Source organism: Phaseolus vulgaris, chromosome 9 (genome assembly GCF_051622355.1).
Source record: "Phaseolus vulgaris cultivar YP4 chromosome 9, ASM5162235v1, whole genome shotgun sequence".
Classification (NCBI taxonomy): Eukaryota; Viridiplantae; Streptophyta; class Magnoliopsida; order Fabales; family Fabaceae; genus Phaseolus; species Phaseolus vulgaris.
In genome coordinates, this window is record NC_143506.1 from 2633051 (window position 1) to 2655162 (window position 22112).

The 22112-nt window shown below is 32.2% G+C and overlaps 2 protein-coding genes across 5 annotated transcripts; one reads left to right on the forward strand and one right to left on the reverse strand.

The window, feature by feature from the left end:
* Positions 1 to 394: 394 nt before the first annotated feature.
* LOC137821631 (protein fmp32, mitochondrial) lies at positions 395 to 6596 on the forward strand. 3 transcript variants are annotated; one of them, XM_068626312.1, is made up of 7 exons: positions 395 to 732; positions 811 to 942; positions 1052 to 1111; positions 5656 to 5732; positions 5833 to 5889; positions 6092 to 6158; positions 6238 to 6596. In XM_068626312.1, exons 1-7 carry the CDS (start codon positions 559 to 561, stop codon positions 6355 to 6357), a joined length of 687 nt encoding a protein of 228 aa, XP_068482413.1. In that variant the 5' UTR covers positions 395 to 558; the 3' UTR covers positions 6358 to 6596. The 3 variants fall into 3 exon arrangements, with proteins under 3 accessions (XP_068482413.1, XP_068482415.1, XP_090151546.1); XM_068626314.1 differs by having other exon boundaries at positions 404 to 732; positions 6087 to 6158; XM_090295420.1 differs by having other exon boundaries at positions 432 to 732; positions 1044 to 1111.
* Positions 6597 to 14061: 7465 nt separating this feature from the next.
* On the reverse strand, positions 14062 to 15776 carry LOC137820131 (GATA transcription factor 7). 2 transcript variants are annotated; one of them, XM_068623972.2, is made up of 3 exons: positions 15451 to 15776; positions 15017 to 15334; positions 14062 to 14905 (listed from the first exon to the last, which is right to left on the reverse strand). In XM_068623972.2, the coding sequence occupies exons 2-3, from the start codon at positions 15320 to 15322 to the stop codon at positions 14309 to 14311; spliced, it is 903 nt and encodes a 300-aa protein (XP_068480073.1). In that variant the 5' UTR covers positions 15323 to 15334; positions 15451 to 15776; the 3' UTR covers positions 14062 to 14308. The 2 variants fall into 2 exon arrangements, with proteins under 2 accessions (XP_068480073.1, XP_090151085.1); XM_090294959.1 differs by lacking the exon at positions 15451 to 15776 and having other exon boundaries at positions 15017 to 15444.
* Between the last annotated feature and the right edge of the window lie 6336 nt (positions 15777 to 22112).

A 22112-nucleotide genomic window follows, 5' to 3' on the forward strand; every position in this document is an offset into this window, starting at 1 on the left:
TTGTCATCCGCACAGGTCTCACCCAGACCCAACAACCGAGCACGAAAATATTACCGAACTTTGGTCAGTACACATACATATAAAGAGTAATGATAATAATATACAATATTATACAAAGAAGATAAATCATTTTAAAAATGTTTTTTTATATTATATTTTAATTAGACAATTTTATCATTAAATAAATAAAAAATAATTTATTTATTTATTTAATAAATAAATAAATAATATTTGTTATTTTAAAATAATTAAATAAATTTTCCTTTTAAAAATAACAGTTATATATTTTTTAATATTATTTTACAGAATTATAGATATCTATTTTTTAAATTATTTATTTATAAAAATAATAAAGTTATAAAATTATATATATATATATATGTTTATATAATCTAATCAAATAATTAATAAAGAAAGTAAAAAAGTGGCGACTGGCGTTTCGGGCAAGCGGCGTTTAATTCGTGCCCGCCTCTGCAGACTGCAGCTTTTCCGTTTTTCTCTCTTTGCCCAAATCTCCCTTTCCCAATTTTGCTGTTCACAGTTCTGGACTTGCGTTGAATGGCGTTGTGCAAACGCGCTTTTCATTTGTGTTCCAATCATCGTCTCTGCCTGGCCAAATACCGCGACCTCGAGTATGTACTCCCTTCAACGACGTCGCACAGTAACAGGCACCTTTCGCAGGCCCTGAACTCCAACCTAAAGCGCGCGTTCCTCGTCGACACACTGGCGCTGGTAGATTTCTATTACTTTTTGTTTGATTCAAAAGTTGCTTTCGTTGTTTCGGTTGTGAGACAAATTTTATTGCCCCAGGTAAGGGGTTTAGAGGCCCAAGGGGTTCCGTCCAAACAGGCCGAAGCGATAACTTCTGCAATCACCGAAGTTCTAAATGATAGTTTGGAAAATGTAGCTCATTCTTTTGTTTCAAAAATAGAAATGCAAAAGGTGAGGTGGTTTTCTTTTTTCTTTCCTTTTTTTTCGCGAGGCCTGAATTAAGCATTATGAATTTGGAGCTATAATTGATTTGCGTATGTTTTCGTCTGGAGTTTCGCAGTCAGAGATGCTCCAAGAATCGAGTTTGTCCAAGTTCAAATCGGAAGTGCAAAGTTCTCAGGTATTTGTTTACCGACTGTGTCAAGAAATTTCGCTTAGAACCAATTAGTAACCATCTTGGTATGAATTAGCTGGTAGTTATTGTAAAACTTACCATATATGGCAGTTTATGTTTTGATGACAGTGTAAATTTAAAATCCTGTAAGGTATTAGTGCATATTCAGAAGCAGGTTTCACTTTCATCATGGCCTTTGGTTAGCTATAGCATTTATAGATTGAAATTCGTGTATAGCCACTATTGCAGTAGGTTATTCCCATGGAAAAAGTTTTCTAGTGAGAATAGATGTCAGCATTGTATAATGAATTCCCACGATTAGCAATCTCTGGAGATTGTAAGAATTTATGTCGCGCAGAATTGTGTTGTCTTGGAATTTGGAACCATTATAACTTGAAGGGTTCAGCCAACAAGTACCCTGTCCCTTGTTAAGGAATGAGAAAAAAATAAATTTGATGAAAAGTATGATATTTAAACAACAACAAAAACAAAGTCTTATCTTGCCGGGTGCGGTTGACTACATGGATCGGGATGTCATTCAACTTACTCTAAGAGTAGAAAAATATGCTGTGATGAGAGTGATCCATATGTCATATTGGAAACTTTTACATCGGCTGCCAAAGGCTTAGCACGACCCTTCTCCTTTATCCAGGTACGGGGCCATAGGTGGAGTTGAAAAGTATAATATCTTATTAATACATATTTGCTTTTAATTCTTCAAGAAGTATTTTATCCTCCATGCTCACCTGTTAACATTTGCCAAACTCCAAATCTCAGTCTGCAATAACTAAAAGCCGAAAGCAAACAAAATAATGTCCAAATGAACAGTGGTTAAGTGCTTTGAGTACTTAGACAATAAACTAGGATATTTTTTCAGTGGATAACACACTCCTCCTGGTATTCTTGAAAGACAAATAAGGTGACCCCTGTCAAGAGACTAATAATTTCAATTTTTGTTTCCTGAATATGCAATAAATTTTATATTGTGAAATAGGATTTGGAGTTCCCATTTTATCATATAACAAAAAGAAGCTGTAGGGTCAAGGATGGGATGCTGAGGTTTGACATATTGGGCAGACAACCAAAAGTCTGAAATCTCAATCTGTGGAAGATAAATAAATCATTTGCCTAAGCACCTTGTCTGTGGGGTTATTCGTTCTGTCAATCTATAGACTTTTGAAAATGAAATGCCTAAGCCATAATGCTAACGTATGGTGTATTATGGTATCCTAACTTAAGAAAATCTTAGGCATTTGCTGCATTATGTTTGCATGGACCTCTCTTTTTACCGTTGTTAAATATTTTAACCTATGATAAAATATGATAATATGCTTATTTTAAAAGTAAGTAGATAAGATATGTGACATGCATATTTAAAATTCTGTAAAAAATATTAAAACATGTTAATTTTATAATTGCAAATGTGTGGATCCATATTAAGATCACATTTCTTAGGCATTGCCAAAATAAAAAAAGTATAAATATTTGTTACTATAAAATTATTTGAGCTTCATAAATTTGGATACTTCATTGATATGTATCGATGAAGTATCCTAGAGTATCATCAATATGTATTTGATATGTGACATAAATTAAAGTATTGGTGCATTAGAGTTTTTAACTGGATAGACTATATGGTAAGTGGCACTTGAAGTTGTAGACAGTGTCATAGAGTCCATTGTCTGCTCTAAAGTTCAAGATTACCATGGAGGTGTGGAGTGGAAAGCTAGCAGACTATGATAATCTGGAGGTGTTTGGTGTCGTGGCATTTGCAAATGTCAAGAAGGATAATTTGGAAGCACAGGTAGAAAGATGTATCGTCATTACATGTGTTGAAGCAACAAAAGGGTATAAGTTGTGGAGGTTGGAACCTAGGGAATCTAGATGCTTCATAGGAAGTGATGTCACATGTGATGAAACTCAAATGGCTATATGTTTAGAGATTCCCAGAAAGGCAAGACGAAAGCTCACATTAAGGTGAAGTCTTCTAGTGTTGGATTAGACTGTTTGGAGACGACAAGAATAAACCTTTTGCTTCTCACTTGAAAAGGCTAGGATGTGCAGAATTCGACTCCAACTATCAGCTTACATGTGATAGAGAGAGGAGGACCATCAAACCAACATAGACATTTGAATATGTTGATATTATCTGCTAAGCTTTTACTGGACCGGGAGAGATAAAAGGTTCAGATTCTAGAAGGTTCAGACACAATAGGAGGTGTAGTAGGTCAACAGTGGTAGTGTGTCATGGAAGAGGAGATTAAATATTTGAAGAGGAACCACATATGTACACTTGATGATTTGCCAAAATATCATAAATTAGTTGGATGCAAGTGGGTATTCAAGAAGGAGGAAGAAACACTAGATGTGGAGAAATAAAAATTCAAGGCAAGATTGGCGGCAAAAGGTTTTACACAAGTGAAGGGGATAAACTATATTGATGGTAAAGCACCGTTGGATTAGGGTTTGGACGTCAATTGCTAACTAGTAAAATCTAGTATTGGAACAATTGGACGTTAAAACAACTTTTTTGGATGGAGGAGACAATCTACATGTAGTGCTTGAAGGGTTTGTTGAAGATCAAGGAAAGGTGTGTCTCTTACGAAAATCATGTATGGCACAAAGTTGAGTCTAAGACTATGTACAAGAGGTTTGTCCTAAGGCAGATGATGGGGTTTCAGGGTAGCAGTTTTGATAATTGCATTTACATCCTTAAAAGAGAAGAAGGGAGTGTGCGGTTCTTGCTCTTGTATGTAGGCGATATCCTTATATCCAACTAATATAAAAATGAAATAAAAGAGTTCAAAGAACGATTAAACTCAGAGTTTGAGATGAAAAATCTTGGTCTTGTGAGGCAAATACTTGGGATGGATATATAGAAGGATTAAATAGTTGGAGCCTTGCTTCTATATCAACAAGAATATTTGAAGAAGGTTGTTGAGAGATTTAGGATGCATGAATCTAAATCTGTGGCACACCTTTGGGTCACCACATGAAGTTATCGATTACCCAAGCTTCTAATTCTAAGGAAGACATGAGGGAGGTGAAGACTATTTGATATGTTAACGAAGTGGGAAGCATCATGTATGAGATTGTGTATCAAACTGGATTTGGCGCATCTTGTTAGAGTGGTTAACAGGTTCATAGTAGATCTTGGATGTGCTCATTGAGAGGCTTTGAAGTGAGTGCTAAGATATTTGAACGAAAGAGTATTGTCTAAACTGGTATATAGACGGTCTACCCATAACAGATAAACTATAGAAGGGTTTGTAGATATAGACTATGCAGGGAATGTTGACACTAGAAAGTCGATTTTTGGGTATATTTTCACACTATCTGTAAATTCAATGTTAGAAAGTCAGTTTACAATTAGTGGTGGCTTTATCTACGAGTCAAGTTAAGTATATCGCCTTCACTAAAGGGGTGAAGGAGGCTTTGCAGTTGAAGGGGATGATGGAGAGCTTGGTATTATCAAGGACTTTGTGACTATTCATTGCGATAAAAGTATCATAAATCTAGCTAAACCTTAGATCTACCATAAGAGAATCAAATACATCAATGTTAGATTGCACTTTTTTAGAGACTTTCTTGAGTTTAGGGAGGTCAAGATTGTGATGGTAACTTCAGAGGAGAATCCTGTAAATGTGTTTGCAAAGTCTTTGCCAAAATCGAGATTCAAATGTTGCTTGGAATAGATTGATTTTTTGCTTGAAGATAACTGTAGATGATGCGAGAGTTCTTCCATAATTTGGAGTCAAAGTGGATAATTGTGCTATATTGGCTTTAAATCATAATAGTTTAATGAAGAGCACAAAAGAGCATCTACTACAAAGTGTCTGGTAGATGGTGTTTTGTTTTGATTGTCTTAGCAATTTTCTGTTATTCTTTTTTGTTAGTTCTATATATAGAGAACCTGTGAAACTCTATGAGGAAGAAATATACATTGTGTTGATATGTACTATGTGTATGGAACCTTCTGTTATAATACAATTGCTTACTTTCATTCTTGGTCTTGTGTTTTTTCTAGTGATTGTTTGAACGCAACAAAGTCCTTAAGGGCATTGTTGAACCATGCTGAGTCATTTTGTTCGTCTTCTAAGTCTCTTTTACTACAATCTATATGTATATTCCATTGTTAGTTTGTTTCAAAATGTAGATGCCTTTTAGGAAAGAAGGAAAAACTTAAATGTAGTAGGAAAAGGGAAGAAGAGGAGCAGGGTTGGTGTTAGCCTGAGGTTACTGCTGCGGAAGAAGTATGCCATGCAACAGTGGTTTCAAATTTTCAACTGCTTCTGCTAATTAAAATTAAAAGCCCCAGTTTGTGTTTCATGAATATTAGGCCTTTGTCAATTCAGATGCAATGTCAGGAGTTAGGATTTGGCATCGAAAATTTAAAGTTATTTACATACTGTGCTGGTCAATATTCTATTCTGACCATAACAAATTCTACTGGGGAAAAAAATAAACTTGTGTATAGGCATAGTGTTGTGTTGTGCTATTTAGGCGAAAAGTGTAATTGTTAAACTCATTTTCAATGATTGGGGATGCAGGAGCATCATTTTTCTCTGTTGCAACGTGAGACTGAAAAGCTTCGTAGTAACATTGAGAAGATGAGAAGTGATTTGAGGTCCGCACCTAGGAGTATCAAACAAAAATATTCTTCCAACTGAGTAAATTTCATTTCCACTTTCACAAGTAATACTTCAATGTCTTTGATTATCTGTCAGGAACGAGATTGACAAAGTCACTGCTGGACAACGTCTAGACCTGAATCTTGAAAGAGGGTAAGTGAAATTATGAAATTTTGGGGAATAATATTCCCACCCTATAAGCTCTTTCGCGAAGCTATTCAAAATGACTACTTAAAAAATAAACTGCACTAATTACAATTCTAATTTTTTGATACTCTTGACGTAGTAATCTTTAGTTGGCTTAACCTAATGTTACTCTCTCATATATTTATATATCTTTCAAATATAAGCACAGACGCATACGTGACGAGCTTGCAAATCAGAACGCTGAAACCTCCAATTTGACAAACAAACTCGATCGGGTGAGTTTATGATCATTTTAGTTTTTATTTGGAGAATGTTCAGTTTCGATTGAAATCTGAAGGGGGATATTTCTTTCAGGAAATTCATGAATTAAGAGCCCAGGTAGAAGCTGCAAAGTATGATGTGATCAAATACTGCATAGGTACTCTGGTTTCCATATCTGCAGTGGGTCTCGCAGTAATCCGCATCATATTATAGTTTTCCGTAAATTGAGTGGAGGGTGAATTGTATCTGTATTGAGGTCTCGGTTTACCTTTTTCTTAGCAATTCGGTAAAATACTAGGAGCACCAATTTTTTTCCATTGCTTCCGCAAGACTAAAGTTCCAATTGTAGTTGTATTACCCAGTGCCTAGACAATAAGCATTTAATAAATATTGTTTATGTAATATTAACCACTACGTCCATTGAATATAAATCGCTCGTTAGTGGATAACAATCACCTGGATTTACCTTATAACTCAGCAGAAACTGTTTTTTCCTTGCACTTTCATATGTTATTCTGTCACTTCTATTCTATACAAAATATGAAAATACCTTTTTTATTCTTCTTGTGCCATCTCCATATTACATAATTTAGAAGTTAATTTCGGAATCAGAAATAGCTTATGGATTTCTAAATATATTTTAAAAAAATGGTATTTCATATTATATAATTTGAAAGTTTGGATTTGAGTTCTGGATTATGTAATTCATACACATTTAAAAAAAAAAGTTTCAGGATTACATAATCGGAAAGTTAAATTAGACTTTAGGATTATGTAATCCGAAAATTAATTATACAACTTAAAAAAGGTTTCTAGATTATTAATCCAAAAACTAATTATGAATTTGGAAAAAAAACTTTTGAATTATGTAATCCAGAATATTACAAAGAAATATTTTTGAAATATAAAAAATTTTATAGAGGTGGGAGAATAACATATGAAAAGTCATCGGCAGATCACATCCAACAACTTCGAGTGTTCATTTATCTCACCTCAAACGAGAACAATAGTGTATTTGGGTGAATATTAGAATTTCAACCTTGACTAAATGTGCAATACATCCTATCCCCACTTCTAAAACAAAATGTATACAAAATGATAATTAGTATTATTAAGAAGTGAACTTTAAATTTAAGTCAGCCTTATAAAATTGATTTATAAAATTTTACATTCCTTTATATATTATGAAATATTTTAATCTTTTATCGATGTGGAATTTCCAAAACACATTCTCTCCAGGTTGAGACTGTAACAGTCTGATAGTGGGTGATCTGATAAGTTCAATAAATATTCGCTAGGATAAGTTATTAAGAAGTGAATTTAAACCTAATTCAACATTGTAAAATTTGGTGAGATTTACACTTATATATGTTATGATTTTATATGTTATGAAATCATAATTTCTATTTGACGTGAATTATTGTATCTTAATAAGAAGACTAATGGAAGGAATTGAAACGACCTTATATATGCATTGACAAAGGATGCACTTTTCCTGAAGTCTTGATGTTGGTTTTAAAAAATAAATCGTTACTGATTTCAACGGTTGTTATATATGGAATGACAAAGGATGCACTATTCCTGAGGTCTTGATGTTGGTTTTAAAAAATAAATAGTTACTGATTTCAAAGATCGTCACCGATATTTTTAGAAACCCCGCCAAAAAAAACTGTGTACAGAATCATAGAAGATTCTACGGGTTTGATTTTTAGAGCGACATTTGAGATTCGATGAAGTGAAAGGTTAGAGTGTTATCTTCTCTCGGCACAAGATATTTTTCTATTCGTCTGGGGATTCTTGTGGTGCTGCCCGAAAGTTGGAGTGCTGAGAGTTTTCTCCACCAGTAAAGGTATGACAAAACCATATCTATATTTAACTTTCTAGGATGTAAGGTAGAGAATAATTTGGATAAATAATTACCTATTTTTGAAACTTTTATTAATAAATTGATACATACCAGTGAATATGTTTTTAAATAAGTTGAACCAAAGCAAAAATAAATAAATGTTTCTGATAAGACCAAGGACGAAGATTATTCTTTGTTGCAAGCTTAAGCTTTAACTTTACTTACACATGGTGGCTAAGAATTTTCGCACGGACCTACTTTGTTCGGTAGCCGTCATGTCCTTGTATAAATTCGTTTGATTTTTCTTTTTTCTTTTTGCAATTTCGTAGTAAGAACGTTTGATTGGTGTAACTGTTTCTCCTTTATATCTCTATTCTTCCCCCTCTATATCTTAAATTTGACTTAATTGCATTTTTTATTTCCACATTTTAGTTTATGATTTTTTTTAAATTCTTTTGGTCCCAAGTGCTTCAATTTACCGTGCTTTGAAATTCGAAATTTATTTACCGCAATATGCTGTTTTGCACCTTCTCAATTATTCAAATTAAGTCAACCCTCTTAAAATTTATTTAATAGATGTAATGGTATGGTCGACCACGACAAGAAGGTCACGCAACGACATGTGACCGACCAATCCATAACGACGAGTCATGAGTTGACTAAGTCAACAAGGTTAATCCATAGTTAAGAACTGTTTAGCGCAACCCTAAACAGTAACCAATCTTCTAATCCAATCCACCAACGAAGGTCCACTAAGGTAATATAAATAGCACAGATTCCAAGAATCAGGTACGTCATTATCTACAGTACTCTAACAACCGAGTGTTAACACCTTGACTGACTTGATCGTCGGAGTGTCTTCTGCAGGTATCATCCCAGCCTGTGCTACTAGACGACCGAGAGGAGGAAGGCAAAGCAGGAAGCTGAGAGTGATAACGACCGACCAAAGGGAGAAACAAAACAATCGTTTTCTAGGCTTCAACATCCGTTCTAGAACAATAGATAATAAAAATGTAACAGAAATACAACATATCATTACTTTACATAAGCTACAAAAACATTTTCAAAAATAAAATGTAACAATTCATTCTTATTTTTATTTAATTCTTTTATAAATCATCTTTTGTAAGTCTACACACAAATTAATAATATATCAAACCTCCATTACAACAATTCTATTAATTATTGAATACAATTTTAAGGTGATAACCTTAATTTGAACCATTACTGTATGTAAACTAAAATACAATTAAGTTATCTGATTTTATGTTTTGAGGACATTGGACATATTAAAATGTACCTTATGTAAAATTTTATTACATTTTTGTGATTTATTGTATTGAACGTAAGATTTTATTATCAATGAATGGGATGAAGTATTTATAACATTATTAAATTATATGATTTCAATAAAAGTTGTTTAATTTCTCAATTATTATTCTAAAATGGTTAATAATTATTTTACTAAATTAATGTTAATTAACTCTTGCTAGAGGCAATATTTTAAGCTAAATTTGTAATGGTACTTTAACCTTTGATTTCTCAATGGATGTAAGACTCGATTATTTAAGCTTAAAATTCATTTTAAGAATGGATGTAACATTAGTTAATGTTTTAAGAGTTTTATGAAAAGTATAATTTCATTTTCTTTATTTACTATTATAGAATGATTTTCATTCTGACTCTAGTACATTTGTTTCATGTAACGTGTAATCTTTGTCTTGCCCTGTCATATTATTTATAAATTCTACAATTCTTTGTTTCTCTCTATCATTGTTGTGAAAATTATTGTCCTAATAACATTATTACGTTAAAAGTATTCCATCACAAACATATTTTCATTAAAAAAAGGCTTAATAACGTACTCCAAAATTTACAAAAACTATCTCATAAATTCATTATATAAGAAGTGCAACTCAATAACTGTGTAATTTTCAACAAATTTGAAACAGTGATGAAAAACGTGTTCGTTCAATATATATATTTTGTTTTTGTTAACCTTTCTTAACCTTTCTTTTGCTTATCTATAATCTATAATAATTAGTAGTTAGTAATGTGGATTTATGTGAAGAACTGTTTTTATACACAAATTTTTTTATTGTTTTTGCCCTTATAAATGCAACCACCTTTATAAATTTTATGATGGGTAAAAAAATATTTACAATTGTTCCTGCTAGGGAGATAGTCCTAGAGAACTATTGAAGGCTTCATCCTCTTTCTTCTTTTGGACAAGTTGCTCAAACTTCACTACGATCTTTCTGACTTTCGTGCTACTCTTTTGGTTCTCGGGTGAATGCCAAATGGGGGAAGTAATTGCCGAAGACACTCCGACGCTCAAGTCAGTAAAAAGTGTATTCAGCACTCGGGAATGTACAGTGATAATGACGTACTTTTCTTCTTGGAATGTGCGCTATTTATATTATTTAAATGGACTCACCTTATTGAACCTGATTAGTGGGATGAATCACACTTACAGTTGTATTACCTAATTCTTAATGATAATTTAGCTTTACTGACCTTGATTTGAGCGTTAATGGATTAAGTGTGTCGATCGGCCTGACCGTCCGTGAGAGTATCGGTCAACTTGGTCAGAGAAACCGAGTCATGACAGTGACAGTCGGTTTATGCCAGTACAACAATGTTATATTTATCTTAATAAAAAATTACAATTACTCCTATTATATAATTATAATATTATCAAAATTAATATATATATATATAAATCCCTTTTTTCAGTTTAGTAATATTATAATAATAATTTTTTTACTTATATTCTTATTTTTTATTATCCTAAGAAAGTGGAGGCCTTTAAGGCACCTATTTTTTCAAAGACTTACGGGATAATAAATTCCACTTTTGACCAAGTCTGATCCTTTTTCTAATGATGGGCCAAAAAAATGGGATTTTTTAGCAATTTGGCTATTTGTTTCCCTCTTGAACAAAGTATTAGAATAAGTGGCTCCTTTGTGTTGCTTTCAATGCTTTCTTTAAGAATGAACCTTTTTCTTATATAGCAGAAATAAAAGAAGTGGTTTTTTTCTTCTTGCTTTAAACATTTGTCTTCATGTTTTGTTTCTGCATGTGCTTCTCCTTTTCTACTTTTGTTTTAGCTTTCGTTCCTGTTATTTCCATGAACAAGCCTCTTTGGTGGTGTTGGGACTCTGTTAATTTATGGTTCGTGAGATTGTGTTATCACAAGATCATAGCTTTCTCAAACAACCAAAATTGTAGATTTGTCGTTAGAAGCAAATTCAGCAATGAGTTCTTTGCCGTCGTTAATTGACCAACTCGACTGAGATTATAACCACTTTTATTAGTTTGGTAAAACTCCATATTTACGTAATTAATTTGGTCCTCCTCATACCTCAATAATTATACGTATAATATAATTGTTTTTCATTTATACTTCTTTCATTTCTTTTTTCAGATTTCTTAAAAACAAAGTTTATTTATTCATCACTGTAAAGTTCAACATTACACTCATTAATTTTAATTTTTAAATGATGTAATATTGTGTGTGTGTTTTATGTTAGATGAAAAGAAAAATATATAAAATAATAAACTACATAAATATTTTACTGAAAACAATAAAATTTACGGCATTTCTTTGTTCTTGCAAAACAACTTAAAGACAAATAAAAGAAAATAAAGGGAGTAAAATATGGAAAGTAAATAAAATAATGTAATTATGACATGGGAGTTAATATCTTATATTAATTCTAGAATATTAAACGTAAATGAGCGAAAATTAATTGTTATTGTTTATTCAATCAAGGATTCCTCCACTAAAGTTAGAGTTAAGCTAGTATTCTTTAAGTTTTGTTGTGTTGTGTTGAGTTTTTTTTAGACTTATTTTAGAAAAAAAAAATTATTTTAATAAAATAGTCTCTTTCTATAAACTTATTTAGAAATAGAAGAGGAATAAAAAAGTAGACCTAATTGATTGAGATACAAGAGAATATACAACCTTTTATTTCCTAGCTATATATATTGATAATGAAGAGTTAGAACATTTCAATAATCTGGTAAAATAATAATAATAGGAAGAAGAATAACAAAAGGTGATATTTTGACATCAACCGATAAAAACTACCATTTCACAGTCAATATATCAATAAAATTATTTTAATTCAATAAAAAGTAAAATTATTTAATTAAAAAATAACACTAAAAACAACAACTATGAAAATTATATTCCCTTTATATATTATTCATTCTCTATAAGCTGCTGATAGTGAATTTTAAAGGTTGTAAATGCAAAATATTTTGACTAGTTCATGCAATTGAATAAATAGATTTACTGAATAATTTGAAACTTAAATAAAACCAAGTATAAGTTAAAAAGTGGTTTTTATTAGACTGGAGTGAAGTTTTGAATTGTACCAGTTTTATCAAATTAAATCAAGTTGAACCAAATTGTTGCAGCACCCATTAAAAAAAATAACTTAAATTAATTGTTCTCGAACGGTTTTGGACTTAAAGAACGATTCCTCCTGCCTATGTCTTTGGTCGGTTACTGGTGTTTCAAGTTTTCTGCTTCGCCTTCCTTTTCTCGGTCGTCTGGCTCCACAGGCGGGGATGGTACCTGCAGAAGGCACTCCAACACTCAAGTCAATCAGGGTGTCAGCACTCGAGTATCGGAGTACTATAGATAATGATGTACATTTTTCCTTGAAATACGTGCTATTTATATTACCTTAATGGACCTTCATTGATGGGGCGGATTAAGAGGTTGGTTCATGTTTAGGGTTGCACTAAACAATCATTAATTATGGATTAACCATGCTGACTTAGTCAACCCTTGACTCGTCGTCAAGGGTCGGTCGGTCACATGTCGTCATGTGACCTTCTCACCATCATGGTTAGATGGTTAGCTGATTCGAGTGTTGATAAGTCATCGGTTTAAAATGAATTGCAAAATAAAGGTTTTTAAGAGTGTAAATTTTTTTTTATATATATAATATATGCAGTTGGCAACTTGCATGCTTTGTACAGCATGCAAAAACATAAAATTTATAATGGTGGAGGGCCCTCTGTGTTCAAAGTTGCAGCCAAGTCCTCTTGTTGAGTCTCTTCTAAGCAAGCACAGAATAGTCTAAATATTGAACCTAATAATCAAACATTAGAGTGTTTCAATGTTAAAGTTTTGAATAGTTCACTAAAAGTCTCGATATTAGATTCCATTAAATGAGACCTGTTTATCTTCTCTTAAAATTTGGCAAGAAAAAAAAAAGGTATAGTGATTTCAGTGATTGAAGTTAAGCAGAGTTAGACTTGGTCCTTATCCACCAAAATTTTATGTATGTGTGAGTCAGTGATGCAATACACAAACCGTTTCAACGTCACTCTTTATCTTGAGGACTTTTTGCTTTTTTGTGAGGCAATGTTGAGTGCTGCAAACTATTTCGACCAAATTACTTGCTATTCACTATTCAGATTTTTATTTTTTTTATGTTGGGTAATTGATATTTTAGGTGAGGAGCATTGAAAAAGTTTGGTTTCTTTCTTTTTATTTGACCATAATATCTAAAGTCGTGAAGGTCAACTCGTGAATAACTTCATCCTTAGTTATATAAAGGTGGACGTTGATTCATTTCTTAAATGTTCTGAAAATCATATAAGAAAGTTTGAGTAAAACATAGTTGAAGTGTGATTGCAATTTTGGTATTGTTAACACTACTATAACTTGAAGAATAAAATGGAGGCTTTATTAGAGGGTTATGTTATGAAGCATTAGGAGTGAGTGGTGTGAGGGGTAAGAATCGTGCATCGTCCTCCATGGGATGGACGTTATTGATTAATCGTTGAAATAATTAGGTGTCCCACCACCGACTACTACTTCACCCACATGCAGGCACGTTACATGGATTGCAATAAACACACTCTCTATACCACTTAAAAACAATTGCCCACTGCACTTCCACTATGCTCTTCCCATAATATCATCCAAAGGACAACCTATTTCACCCACTACTTTCAACCAATCCAACTCCGTTTCCCACTAACACCTTCACCAAATTTCAACTTTCACCCAAACTCTCACCATAATCAAACAAAAAAATGCCCAAAACTTTATTTATCTTCATAACATTTGTATTGCATTAAATAAAATCAAGAGGCTAAGGAAAATGGGATACATCGTTACAAACAATCAATGCCTAATTCCTATTCTAATAATATCCGACACCTAACTACGGCCTACCACTAACTATAGCTCAAAAAACACTAAATAAATATCATACAAAAAAAAAGAACAAACCGGTTCAAACCGGTTTCTGTATACCTAATCTGCCATGTCTCTCTTCCTAATCTAAAGTATCAGCAGGTGGGAACCATTTGGGCCTGGGCTGAACCGGTGTCCGGCCCAGCCACCTCTTTCTTCTTGCGAATCTCCAACACTTTCCGGTGACTATTGGAGTGAATATCGCTGCAGAAGGTTGGGCTGCAAGCCGGTCTGTACTCCGAAAAAAGCCGGCCCGATTTGTACCGAACCCCGCACGCGTTGCAGAGGGTTTTGGCGCCCAGGGGGCCCGTCCTCCACTGCGGCGTCTTCTGCACCTGACAGTGACTGCACCGCCGCTGAACCTGGGCCCCAACAGGCTGGGCCTCGGCCCGCTTCTTCTGCTTCTTCGCGGGTGGCTCCGTCACAGAAGAAGAGCACGAAGACGGCGAGGACGGGAGCGAGAGCAACGGGCCCAACGACCAAACGCGAGCGTTGGGCTTTCTATTCCGTACAGTTCTCGCCTTGGTCGTTATTTTCATTTCGCACGGAAAACGAGGCGTTTTCTTCGCTGAGGGTTCCGGTTCAACCCGCCGGTTCACTTCCTCCGAACGAACCGGGTATAAAAGTGACAGCTCCGGGAGGGAATCGTCAACAAAGTGTGAAACCCACTCTAGGTCCTCCAAATCACCGGCCTACACCAAATTCCAATTATCAGAAAACAAAAACAAGCAATAAAAAACTAAAATAGGGCTAGAAAAACAAGGAACAGACAAAAAGACAGAGAGAGAGAGAGAGAGAGTTACCGGAACGGCTAATTCGGCAGAGAAAAGTGAATCATAGGAAGCGCCGGTGGAATTGGAGTTGCTATCGTCTTCTCCTTGGTCCTTTGACTGCGAGGAAGCCGATAAACTTTTTTTTTCTTCGACGCAATCTTGTTGTTCGTAGTGAAGAGAGCCATCTGAGAAGTCAAATAGGTCGTCGACGAAGAAATCGTCGCCTCCGACGACGGTGTTGGCGTTGAGACAGAAAAAATCCTCGCAGTTAGTTTGCTGAACGATGAACTCTCCCATTAAACTCGGTTTCAACGCTTTGGCCACTGCTACCTCCATTTCTACGACAAACTGAACCAGAGTTTTCAGTTAAAGCGTTGGCAGAGTTGAATTGTGTTGAAGGAGAAGGAACGTGAAAAGTTTACTTTTTTATTTAGTCGTTAATTAATTATTATAGTTTTAGTTACCTGTGAAGAAGAAGAAGGAGGAGGAAAGGAAGGAGAAACCGCAGAGAAGTTTGGTTAGGTTTGAACTTTGAAGGAACAAGAAACGAGAAACGAGACGGAGATGGAGAGAGAGAGAGAGACAGAGAGGGTTTCGTGGGTGAAATTGGTGGTATTTAATTTCTTTAACTTTATCTCTCTTTCCCTTCTCTCTTATCAGGATCTCTGTTCGTGCACCCTTTTTCAATGTCAATAAATAATAAAAAAATAGAAATATATGTAAGAGTACCAAATCTTGGTTGTAAGAGTTGAAGGAGAAGGTGTGATCTAGCTAGAGGCAAGCGTGTGATATTTGGTCACGTGGTGGGGCTTCACTATTATTAGTACTCCTCTTTTTTTTTCTTTTTTTTTTTAAATTTGAATGGGATCGTTCTTTGATGGCTCCGTAAATTCAAAAGTTGTTCCCTCGATGATTCTTATTTTTGACCCAACCTAGGATTAAAAAAAAAACGGAGCTGGTCCAATGTAACCGCGTAAAAACAAAAACGTTCAAATCACACGCCGGTTTTGACTGTTGCAATCGCAGCGCAGGCTCCGTTAGGGGTGCGATGAAGGGTTGAGATTGCGCGAGTTTTGAAAAAAAAGCGAGCGATTAATTGGTTTGGTTGGGCGCGTTGATCTCGGGCAATGACGTGGTTAATTAAATTTTTTGGATAATGGGTGTTATTTTTCTTCCTTAGTTCACATCGCATGCTTTGTTGTTCGCGGGCGTTTGATTGGTGGAGTGAAAGACATGCAGACGAAGGATGAGGCGCGTGGAGGTTTAGATGGTCTATTGACTTTTAACGGTGTGATGAGGCGCTTTGATTCAGACCTCAACTTTACGTTTGGAGCCATTACATTACTTCCAACGCGCGTTTCTTCTCTCATTTCTCCGCTCTTAGCTGTCATCCTAAACACACATATTGCTTTCTTCTCAATTATTAACCCAATTATTATTCCAATTCAAAATAATTCCAATCTCCTCAAAGATACCACCCCCCACACCCAATCTCTAAAACCCCTTCATTAAAACTTGATATCCTCAATAAAAAATAAAATCATAAATAAAAAAGTACTTTCATAACAACATCGTTACATTAAAATAAATTAGTTTGGTTTTGTTTATATTTATATTTTTTTTATATCTATGATTCATAATAATTATGATAATTTTTTTTAAGTGACTAGTTTAAAAATCATATATGCATGAAAATTAAATTTTAAATGTATTAATTAGGTAAAAAATAAGTTTAATTTTTATTTGTATTATTTAATATGTAAAGCACGAATGTTAATATTTATATGTGATACTCGACATTAATTACTTATAAAAAGTAGTATATCTTTTAATTATTGAAGAGTAAACAACTTACGTTGTCATTAGAATCAACTGAATATCCAATCATGAGTATTAGTTATTAAGATATTATATAGGTTTAAAAGTCTATAAATATCACCTTAGCACTTTCATTTCATTTTTTAAATTCTCGATGACTTAAGTATTGAAGATTTTTATGCACTTAGACTAGCATACTTTCATCACAACCATTTATACAAGAGATCAATCAACTCTTACAACTGAGTCATTCTCCCCAAATAATTTCAATTTAAGTTTAGTAAGAATACTACATTATTAATAATAAAAAAATAAAAAGTTTACATAGTCAATCTATTAAAAAATTCACGATATTTGTAAATTTTAAGGAAAATAAAAAATATAAAGTGGATTAATCATGTCAATTTAATTTACTTAATTAACCATATTGAATTATCCCAATTTATATGGTCTAATACAATCAATTTAACAGTTAATCCAAATCATTTTGATTGTGAGTGATTATAACTTGTTAATGTTGTGATTTTTTTATGTGTTTTTGTATTTTTTTTTGCCGTGGTATTTTATTTTAATAAATTAAAATTTAATGTGTTTATTAATTTCAATTTTATATTTTATATTATATATTATTTATCTTAAATCATGATTAAAAAAAGTACTTTAATAATAACATCGTTACATGAAATAAATTAGTTGGTTTTATTTATATTTAAATTGGATAGTGTATTACAATTTTTTTTTCTATATCTGTGATTCATAATAATTATGAGACTTTTTTGTTACATTTTTTTTCTATATCCGTGATTCATAATAATTATGATACTTTTTTGTTATTTTTTTTAGTGATTAGTTTAAAAACATATATGGATGATTAGATTGACATGAATGAAAATTATATTTTAAATGTATTAATTATGTAAAAAATAAGTTAATTTCTATTTGTATTACCCAATATATAAATTATAAATATTAATACTCAATTGTGATATTGGACCTTAACCATTTCTGAAAACATTATATATCAAAAGTATTAGAAAGTAATTTATTCATGTTGTCTTTAGGTCTAAAAATCTATAAATATCACCTCCATACTTTCATCTATTATATACTCACTCACATTTTTTAAATTTTTGCTGACTTAAGAGTTTGATAGTTTTATGGACCTTTATCACAAAGTTATTCATAAAAGAGATCAATCAACTCATAGAGCTCACTCATCAAACATAATTTTCTACAATATTTATTATTTAAATAATATGTGAACGAAACTTTCATTATGTAATTTATAAAAACTATTCGTGGGGTTCTTATGATAGAAAACATCAAAGAAATTTAATACCCAAAAATATAAATAAATCATATAAGAGATAAAATAATCACTTCTAATTCAAAATCGTAAAATGTTAAGTTTATGAATCTTATTTCTATAAATTACTTATCTTTTTTTATAAATATTATTCATATTTGAAATTCTAATATAAAAGATACTATATTAATTCAATCAAGTCAAGTAATGTAATTTGAATATTTCATAATGTATTACACGTTACTTAGTTTATATATTTTTTAAAAGTTTTATATCAAAAAATTTATATTTGAAGTAGATAATAAGAATTGTGGATTTTGCTTATATGAAATTATGAATTTATTTAGTAGAATATCTAAATATATTAATTACACAAAGGAAATACTTTTGTTTTCTTCTTGAAAAAAAAAAGGAAAGTGGTTTCTTTGTGATACTTTCAATGTTTTGTCGTGTCCTCTTCTAAGGAATTGAACCTTTTTATACAGGAAAATATGAAGTTCCTCTCTTCCCGCTTCAAACATTTGTGTTCGTGTTTATTTACCTCCTTTTGTTTCAGAATGTGTTTTTACTTTTAGGTCATCTTTAAGGTGTGTTTGGTAGAAAAACAAAATAAACAAAATTTTAAAACAAGAACAACTTCCAAACTGAAAACTGCACATAACCTTAATCATATACCAACATTAGTTTAATCATTACATTTTAACTTTAAATTAAGAACTTCAATAAAAAAGTTAACAACCCTTATACTTTAGCACCATCTTTTGCTCGACGTGGTATAAAAAGCTAATCTTTTTTCACAACCACCCTCTTCTACCCACACTATCTCATCTCAAAATCTCAACACTTGACATTTTTTTTAGTCACCTTCTTTGTCCACTTCCCCATATCATGAAGCTTATTTTTCTTTTTCAATCTCATCACTTCATTTTTTCAGCCCACTACAAACCTTTTCATCAACTACAGAGCATCGCCCACATGTCTAACCAATGGATATTTTATGGATCTACATGGGAAAAAAAATCAAAATCTGTGTTAACTTTGTTAACATATTTAGTTTTTCTGTTTTAAGTTATTGAGTTTTGGGATTATCAATTTGTGTGTGAGACTATATATTATGGTGATCTGATAGTGACTCAATAGCGGGTGACATTATAGGTCCAACACAAGGATAGGCTCGAAATGGTTCTGATACCATATTACGAAATAGACTTTAAGCCTAACTCAACCCCATAAAATCGACTCATGAGGTTGAGGTTTGCATCCACTTATATACAATAAAAAATGAAAAATGAAAAACTCTAATCTCGATGAAATCTACAACAAACTTTAAAAGAAAAAATTGACTATTGATGCCTTAAAATTAACTTTTCTTTTGACGGATTTGTTTTCCTAAACCCTAATTTTACATAATTATTAAAATAGATAAATTTTAAAAAATTATTAAAATAAGTAAGTCATATTAAAGTAATACAACTTTAATTGAATTTTAATGTGACATGACACTATTTTAGTTTTTTAATTACCCTGAGGTAATACAAATTATACCAAGTTCATAAAAGATCCTCTTTTGACAACACTACATATGAATCTTAAAAATATTAATAGTAAAAAACAAAGTTTATTTGAAGAAACACATGTTGAGACCAGAGTCAGTGGCTTCACATGACGGCAATGACGAGGGAAAGCAGCAAGCAAACGCGTGTAAACAACACTGATACGTGGATGGTCCTGCTCGTTTGGGAGGCTTAGTGGATAAATGTTTTTTATATTTTATATTTTATTTTGGTATGACATTTCAAATTAAAGGTCAGAAAACTAAAACATTATAATCAAATAAATAATTTTGCAAGGAAACAATATTTTAAAAATATTATACCATTGATAGTGTTCGAATTTATAGCAGAAAGGAATTATAACAGGTTTCACAAGAACAGTACAAAACTAATTAATACAGGGTAGTTTAATATAAGATATTTAATATATATGAGTGTTGACCGTTAAACAATACTGAATAGTTTTCAAACTGTTAATAACTAAAAAACAATCAACCTTCTAAGAACGTGAAATGCAATATATATATATATATATATATATATATATATATATATATATATATATCCTACGATTACATGTACAAATATTTATAGAAAAGTATTTTTGGATTCGTTTGAGATATAATAATATTTATAAAAATAAATATTTTCGGGGTGATTTGGGATGTGATGTATCAGTTGTAGTACATCAAACTACATAATTGAAGGTATTCATCAAGATCATTGACACGATAATTTTTGAAAGAGGTGATTGTTATCTTATACCTCATGAATATCATTGTAATTTTATTTAAAATTTGAAGTTTAATTTGTTAACTTATCTTAATCTTGATTCACTGTTAGAGGATATTCGTAATCCTATAAATAAGCACATCAATTAAGATAAAAGTGTTAGCATTGTAGGTCTAAAACAAGATGGGTGAATTGTTTTTAAACGTTTTTTTTGCAAACTTTGAAGGTGTGGAGAAAGCCAATAAAGAACCAAAGTCAAATGAATGAAAATGTCCAAGTTACAAAACTGTTTTAGTTGATTTTCATAAAATCAACCGGTTGTTTTGCGATTCAGCCAGTTGTTTTTATCAACAGTTAATAAAAACAACTTTAAAACAGATATAACAGAGATTAGGGAAAGAGAGAATCACACAACCAAATTTATACTGGTTCACTCTTACACCAAGAGCTACAACCAGTCCCCAGAAACCACTGGCTATTCCACTATGTAATCAAACCTAGATTATAAAACACAAACACCAAAGAGGTAATATTGAGCCCTTCAAGAACACTCACCCTATTTGATACACAATTCACTACAAGTCATAACACCCTCTGACTGTAGACACCAATACAAGTAAGAACAGGAAGGATCACACCTGAAACAAAAGGATTATAGCAGTTCCCTATTCCACTTTTAACCAAAGCAAAGCCTTAAAAAATTTTGCAATCTTGAAAACCTTTAATCTTTTTGGTAATCTGATATATCCTCTTCTTCATAGATGTAAACACTAGTTATATAGTCTCAAAAATATCCGTTTAAGACTTTTAATCAAAGGTCAAAACAATTCAGAATCATGGAAAATAGATTTATCAGACTTAAGAAATTATGTTAAGATTTTACAAAAAACAATTGATTGAAAAACTGTTAGGTCAGCCAATTTCATCTTTTTCAAATCCTTTTCAAAACTACTAAGTGTAGAAACACCAATTGAAATGATAAATCAACAGGTGTTTTTCACTACTTTGAAAAACACTTTTCTTTTGAAAGAACTTGATTGATCTAGTTTTGGATTAAGCTAAGAGTGGATTGACAAATTCTAATCTACCCAGAACCCATGCCCACAAGCAACAACCCAACCTTCAAGCCATCTTCATGGATTTGGAGACATCAAAGCTTTAAGTTCAATAAACAATACATTAGACAATATTTATTACACTTGCATACCTCATATTGAATTCTAACATAATTATAGGAATACTATTTATAGACACACCACCTACACGAAGATCAAATGCATGACCTCATCTACAAGAATCAACAATAGCATAAGAAACTTAATGGAAGACAAATACCTTTTCAATCTTTTGTAATAACATAAACCAAAAATAATTAATGTGTATTAGTGGTCAGATTATCATAATTGATCTATTTTTAAATACTTTAAATTTTATTCTCCTCAATATTACACTAGTGCAAAATGTAAAAACAACTACTTTTTATTTAATGCATTTTTACCATACACAATCTTTCAAAACGCAGTGGCATTTTTAAATTAATTTCATTTACAAATGCAGCTATTTGTAGTAGCCGCATTCTTAAATCCAAGCGCTTGATTTATGAATGCGGCTTTACCTATAGTCGCATTCTTAAATCATTTTTAACCCTAACTCAGAAGCGCGCCACTTACATTTTCATACTTTCTTCCTCTTCTTTCATGCTATATTCCTACTCACA